The sequence below is a fragment of the Rhinoderma darwinii genome, unplaced genomic scaffold (assembly GCF_050947455.1).
Source record: "Rhinoderma darwinii isolate aRhiDar2 unplaced genomic scaffold, aRhiDar2.hap1 Scaffold_107, whole genome shotgun sequence".
NCBI lineage: Eukaryota > Metazoa > Chordata > Amphibia > Anura > Rhinodermatidae > Rhinoderma > Rhinoderma darwinii.
Genome location: NW_027461949.1, coordinates 91,021 through 97,882, shown reverse-complemented (window position 1 = coordinate 97,882; position 6,862 = coordinate 91,021). Strand labels below are relative to the sequence as shown.

Sequence of the window (6,862 nt, the reverse complement as noted above, 5' to 3'; positions counted from 1 at the left end):
TGTATTCTGCTGGTAAATTGATAAAGCAACCACAAAGAAAGGGAATGTGAATGTCCCGCAGCCCTGAGAACTTATTATTAGTTTATAATAGGAGTAATTCTCATAATAAATATTTACTAGGGAATTACTAATCATGCATTTTAGGTTCTCTACTTATGTAAATACACTATTATTATTAATAATTACTAGTATAAAAATATTAGGGAAGTGATTTAATACTAATCCTCAATAGCAATTGTCATTTTTAATTAATTAATTCATTCATTCATTAATATATATATAATGTAATATTGTCTATAACAAATTACAGAGGTTCTAAATTATGGTTAGTATCTCATATAATAATTACATAAACCCCGGAAATGTCATACTGTGTCAATTCAACAACCAATACATTGTTCCAACATCCAGACCCCAAGCAATGTCATTCACAGGTGGTCCAAGAACCCAAGACCCCAAGCAATGTGATCTTCAAACACTTCTGATTGACCAGATCCTGTACTTGGAATGCCGCTTTTATAACTAATTTCTCCAGCTGGTTCCCTCAGAGTTTTTTCGCTAACTATTTCTTTCTCTGGTCATTCTAGATCTTGCTGTTGGATTGACACTGTTGGATTACTGTGTTGCTTTTACGGTCAGCGATTTGTCCTATTTTCAGAGAACTAGAGGCGATTAGTTAAATTCAATCTTTACTGCCTCCTGGTTTTCTACCACGGACATTGGTACAGTTTTGCACCCGGGGCATTAAACAACCATGCCCTTTTGGAGAAAAACAAAAAAATATCATGTCTCTCAGATTCCTGATAAAGGAAATCTGATGAAAGAGATACCAACTATGGAAGAGCCTAACATCTCGCTCCAGAAGTTTTCTATCATCAAAGATATGGCAGCCGAAAAATCCAGCGATCCAAGTCACAGCAAACCTTGTGACATTGGCTCAAAGAACACCAAGAAGAGCGCAATCAGGAGCTTGGGCAGCAGCGCTGTGATTGGCGCTAAAGAACTGGATCGCTGTTTCCCAAATAGACGGCTGAGATTATACGTTGCCACCTGGAATATGGAGGGGAAGTAATGTACAATATCTATTGTGACCCATCAGTGTGTCTGATCTACAGTTGGATAAATTGGGTCAGTAACCATGTGTCTTTAGTTTGCAGTTGGATATCACATAGACATATTATATCCTACCCTAGGCCCAAATTTGCTAAACATTTGGGCCAATCACTGTTGCTGCACACACTGCAAACTGTCAAACTAATAACCTATGTCTTTGGAATGGCAATACCTCCGATCCTAAGACTGCAGCCCTGGCCATCGTCTATAAAGACTAAAATCCAATTCGATCAGATAGAATTTTTTGTAGGTGATATAGAAGATGTCAGTTTGGTTGGTGCTCTGTGTATACATTATTAATATCTTCATATTTTGAGCAGGAGTTCCCACAAAATCTAGAGGATCTGCTGTTGCCATCAGATGACACCAAAGACATTTATGTAATTGGCGTTCAGGAAGGATGTCCAAACAGGTAAGTCTTCTCAGGTTGTCTTACAACAGTCTATGTCTGCAGATGGACTACAGGTCGGCTGATTGAAATTCTCTCTCGACCTTCTACTTAGTATAGGATCGCTCCTTAATTTTCCTATTTAACCCCAGAGGTTATAATATTGATTGTTAAATAGATGAGTTGAGTATTTTAATCTGGTGTCATTTATTAATATGTTAACTTGAAATTGTGTCTTCTTGTAGACGGGAATGGGAGATAAAATTACAAGAGACCCTTGGTCCGCACTACGTGCTATACCACTCATCCGGGCTCGGAGTCTTGTATCTCACCATCTTTATTCGACGGGAGCTGATCTGGTTCTGCTCAGGTAAGATTGACTTTCTTACATCTACATAATAAGTCCTAATTGAAGTCATTAGTTGGAACTTCTTATTTAGTCATTAGAACTAGATGTCTGAGAACCCAACTCTCAGATTCTTCACTGTGGAGTATTGGAGATCTGAGAGTTTACTCCACAGTTACAAAGTGTGAAATGATGTTGTAGTAATATTTCCAGCGTTTAATAGGAAAATATCTCTGTATCATTGTTGCATGTTGTACTATTAACCACTGACCCTTCTTCTTGTGTTTCATTTCTTATACAGAGGTAGAGCACACCCATGTAACAACCAGGCTATTCCACCATGTAAAAACTAAAGGAGCCTTGGGTGTTGCCTTCACTGTCTTTGGGACATCATTCCTGTTTATTAATTCCCATATGAGATGTAAGTATGTCCGATATTAATATGTGACTATGTACAGTTTTACTGTGTATAAAAGTGCTGCTGTTTCATAAAAAACTATAATATATGAGATGATATGAAAAGATCTGTACTATTAATGTTTTGGTGCAAAATGAAAGGTTCTTCCTTATTTGGTCAAACTTCTTCTAATCCATCAAACTTATTCTTTGTAATGAGAGACAAGTAATAGTGGAAGGATTAACGGCCTAATGTCCTTTACAGACTATTAGGCTGGGTTCACACGACCTATTTTCAGACGTATTGGAGGCGTTTTACGCCTCGAAATACGTCTGAAAAAAAAAGCTTTGAATACGTCGGCAAACATCTGCCCATTCATTTCAATGGGTTTGCCGATGTACTGTGCCGACGACCTGTAATTTTACGCGTCGCTGTCAAAAGACGCAAATAACAGCCTCGTCAAAGAAGTGCAGGACACTTCTTGGGACGTAATTGGAGCCGTTTTTCATTGAATCCAATGAAGAACAGCTCCAAATTACGTCCGTAATTGACGCCTCGCAAAATGCGAGTACGAGCAATTACGTCTGAAATGCAGGAGCTGTTTTCTCCTGAAAACAGCTCTGTAATTTCAGCCGTAACTGACGTTATCGTGTGCACATACCCTAATAGAAATACTGTATCCTCTGTCAAGAAAATGATTGTGTCTTAGATTTACAGTAACAAAAATATCAGTGTGTCTGGTGTACAGAGTGCGGACCCACATCATGGAACTCCACCAGTCTCATCTTCTAAAATGTCAATAGAAATCCTATTAAAATAAATACTATTTGCAGAAAATTAATTGTTGAGGGAACATTCAGACTACACAGCCCAAGAAGTAGATATGATACCTAGATAATATATGATAAAGAAACCTATTGTCAGAGAAAACTTAAATATGGTGGTTGTCCTAAATTCCAGGAGGTCATATTTACTGATATGTATAATTTTGGTTGGCAGTTGGGGCAGTCCACAAGAGGATCCAGGACTATAAAACCATCACCGAGGGTCTCCGTCTGCCTCAAATTATTCCGGAAAGAATAAACTCCAATGCCTGTGAGTATTACTTATGTGGTTGAACCTATCGATTCCTTTATTTATCTCCATTGAGTCTAATGCAGTCACGTGGTCTAATTGTGTCCTGTGTTTATCTCATTCTACAGTGGACGTCACCAGCCGCTTTGATCGGGTTTTTTGGTTTGGGGACCTCAATTTTCAACTAAAAGAGGACAGAAAAAACGTGGAATCTCTTCTGAAAAACATTAAAGGAAGAGATATGTCCAGTCTCCTCAAACACGACCATCTGAATGAAGCCAAGAACAACGGTACAGTTACTAGTAGACAGATCTCTATCACTCCTCAGCCATTACCACATACACCTCAACAGATCAATACAAATCACTGTCATGATGGTGGATATGTTCACCACATTCTTATATAGTCCTACATCTCTTGCACATGTTTTTAATACTGACATGTTTTTTTTTCTTTTAACTTAAGGTTCCATATTTGTAGGGTTTAAGGAGCACACCATTGAATTCCTTCCTACATACAAGTTCGACATTGGCACAGACACCTACGATACATCAGAAAAGCAGAGAATTCCATCATATACGGTAAGATATCTTATTTCCAGGTCTACAGAGCTAAAGAAACAATAGATGTCATGGATAGATTTTCAAACCTTAAATGCAAGAAAGTCTCAAAATTTATATTACTTAAATAAAATAGGCCGAAATGTTCAGTCTATGATGCTATGAGGTTTATAAATAAATGATAATATGATTGCACTGATGATATTTGTTATTTTCATGACCTCTACAGGACAGGGTGTTGTTTAAGAGCCAATACGAGGGAGATGTGCGAGTCCTGAGATACGACTCATGCCCTGTTTTGAAGACCTCAGACCACCGACCCGTTTTTGGCATCTTTGAAGTAAAGCTCAGACCTGGTTCAGATAAGTAAGTCATGTCCATGTTGTTGGTATGATCCTTTCAGTAGCCGCCATTACTACATGGGCCTTATAGCAGAGCTCACACTTTGGGGCAGGTGGCTGTATACCTGGGTGACAGTACTGGAGTAATATAGGAGGTGAAACTAAACAATTATTGTGTGGTTACCCGCTAACATTATCATATGTCTTACATCAGTATATTTCTCATTCCAGCATCCCATTGGCTGGTGGACGCTTTGACCGCAAGATCTATTTGAAGGGCATTAGGAGGTTAGGACAAAAAAAGTAGCTGCGTCTGTTCATGTCCTGACAGCACATAAGGTGAGAGCATTGTACTTGTCTAGTATTTTTGCTGTGAGAATGTTCTTCCATCTCTTAAGTCTTCCTCTGAATCTGTAATTTAATTTATCAACCAACATAAAGAAATTGTAAATAAGTCATTCTATCTTCTAGTTACATTTTCTTGTTTTCAGATATTTTTTTAATTTCTAAATGAAGGTTGTGGGTTTTAGAGGAAAACTGTAAGCGTGTATGTAGTATAACAGATTGGTGGGAATTTATTAAGACTGATGTTTCTTACACCGGTCTTAATATAAAAAAAACGTAAACAAAATGTGCCTAATTTATGAAAACGCCCGCACCTTAATAACTAATAATACATGTTATTATGATAAATGTGTTGGCCGCTGATGGCTCTGCTCCTCCAGCTACTCTCTGTCCACTTTTTAGAAAAGTGCCGTAAGCGCAGAAACTACACAGATCACAATTTTTACCGCAAATTGTGACTTTTGTTCCGTTTATAACTTTTCTACGTAAAAAAAACTGGCATAGAAAAGTTAAAAAATGTCCCCATTTGAAGTGTCTTAAAGAATCCTGCCACTAGGATGGATGGATAAACTGTATTTTATGGTGCATTAGCGTCTAAGCAAACATGATAGATACAAGGAACATTGTTATGGATGTAAGACATTACTTGGCATCTTGCAGGACTCCTAAGGAACATTTACCATCTCAGGTGCATAAAACAATGATTCCACCTTTGTGAACATCAGAAAGTTCCTGTAACATCCTGAACAGCGCAGCTTTAGATCAAACCCACCGCTTGGATCAACCATCTTCAAGGTTTGTAGTGTAACCCCCAGGATCTAATAGGAAAATCCGCAATAAAACATCTTCTATATTTTGTGCCTGCTAAGAAACACACATTAGTAGAGCATTAATAGCAAATATTTCTCTTGCAGCATAAACATCAATTCCGCGTTATATCTGGCGAGAACAGCGCTCCCTGTCACCGGAGGAGCCGCCATCGTTGCTGATAGAAAGAAAGGTAAGTTCCTCTAGATATGTCCTCTCTATATTTGTTAAGCAGCCTGAATAATGAATATTTAATAGGGTTGTGGGCTTCTCCCCCCAGAGCAAGTCAGCAGATATCAACAGAACATCAACATAAATGCCAATAACAACCAAGGGCAGAACCCGCCATCTTACAAGTATCCCAATGGCGAGACTTAAAATTGTCTACATCTGTCACGGAAGAGACATCAGTGTGGTTACCGGGGCATCAATGTCACCCAGAAGACCAGGCCCAGAACAGGAGAATATGTCATCTCTTCCTGTGTCTCTGGAATACAGATTTACCACCCCTTACTGACATTACAGTATATACTGTGACATCTTCCATTGTTTTTGCTGGATCTTGTATAACATCATCTTTACCATCTTATATTTTGATCAACAAAAACCATAAATAAATCTTTAACATCAATCCATAAGTGTGACTGGTATTTATTAGTGTGTTCAGTGCCCGGCTGCAACTTACCACGGAGTATACAATTCACTTAACCGACTCTTCACAGCGCTATTTGTGTGACATCGCGTTTAATCCAGTGGTAGGCGACAGGACATTGTAAAATATGTACACAATAGAGAGAGTATGGAACGTGCCGCCATATGTACTGGATTAGATCATATGTTGGAAAAAAAGTGACAGGAGATGTAAAACAGTGATATATTTGATAGTTGTTTAACCCCTTAACGCTCAGCGACGTAATATTCCGTTGTGCTGACCATCCCATCCCGTTCGCGCTCAGCGACGGAATATTAAGTCGCGGGAGTAACGGCCATTTCGGCCGTCTTCCCGACACATGCAGGAGCTGTGACAGCTGCTGTCTCGTACAGCAGTTGCCGCAGCTCCTACAGCAGGGACCGATCGCTGTGTCAACGCTGATTAACCCCTTAAAAGCCGCGTTCAATACTGAACGTGGCTTTTTAGGGGTTAAGCTACCATCGCAGGCCTGCTACACGATAGCGGCCGGCGATGGTGACTATGGCTACCGGACTCCTAACAATGGCGTACGGCTATGCCATCGACGGAAGCCTAGTGGGTCCTGTCAGTGAGTAGCTGACTGCTCTAATACACTGCACTACGCATTTACTAAATAAAAGTTTTAAAAGTAATAAAAGTAAAAATCCCCCTTTTTCCCTTATCAGTCCTTTATTATTAATAAAAAGATATAAACAAACAAATAAACTATACATAATTGGTATCGCCGCGTCCGTAACGGCCTGAACTACAAAAATATTTTGTTATTTATCCCGCGCGGTGAACGCCGTAAAATAAAATAA

The 6,862-nt window shown here is 39.1% G+C and overlaps 1 protein-coding gene across 2 annotated transcripts; it reads left to right on the top strand.

Annotated features, from left to right (window-relative positions):
• Positions 1-569: 569 nt before the first annotated feature.
• On the top strand, positions 570-6,002 carry LOC142699003 (phosphatidylinositol polyphosphate 5-phosphatase type IV-like). 2 transcript variants are annotated; one of them, XM_075847950.1, is made up of 11 exons: positions 570-1,525; positions 1,747-1,871; positions 2,149-2,268; positions 3,244-3,339; positions 3,447-3,608; positions 3,784-3,899; positions 4,108-4,244; positions 4,451-4,558; positions 5,225-5,359; positions 5,479-5,564; positions 5,652-6,002. In XM_075847950.1, the coding sequence occupies exons 3-8, from the start codon at positions 2,262-2,264 to the stop codon at positions 4,524-4,526; spliced, it is 594 nt and encodes a 197-aa protein (XP_075704065.1). In that variant the 5' UTR covers positions 570-1,525; positions 1,747-1,871; positions 2,149-2,261; the 3' UTR covers positions 4,527-4,558; positions 5,225-5,359; positions 5,479-5,564; positions 5,652-6,002. The 2 variants fall into 2 exon arrangements, with proteins under 2 accessions (XP_075704065.1, XP_075704066.1); XM_075847951.1 differs by lacking the exon at positions 5,225-5,359.
• Positions 6,003-6,862: the final 860 nt, after the last annotated feature.

Coding starts and splice junctions, on each gene's coding strand:
- LOC142699003 (XM_075847951.1), top strand. Junction 3,609..3,783: donor GAATGAAGCCAAGAACAACG/GTACAGTTACTA, acceptor TTTTAACTTAAG/GTTCCATATTTGTAGGGTTT. Junction 3,900..4,107: donor AGAGAATTCCATCATATACG/GTAAGATATCTT, acceptor TGACCTCTACAG/GACAGGGTGTTGTTTAAGAG.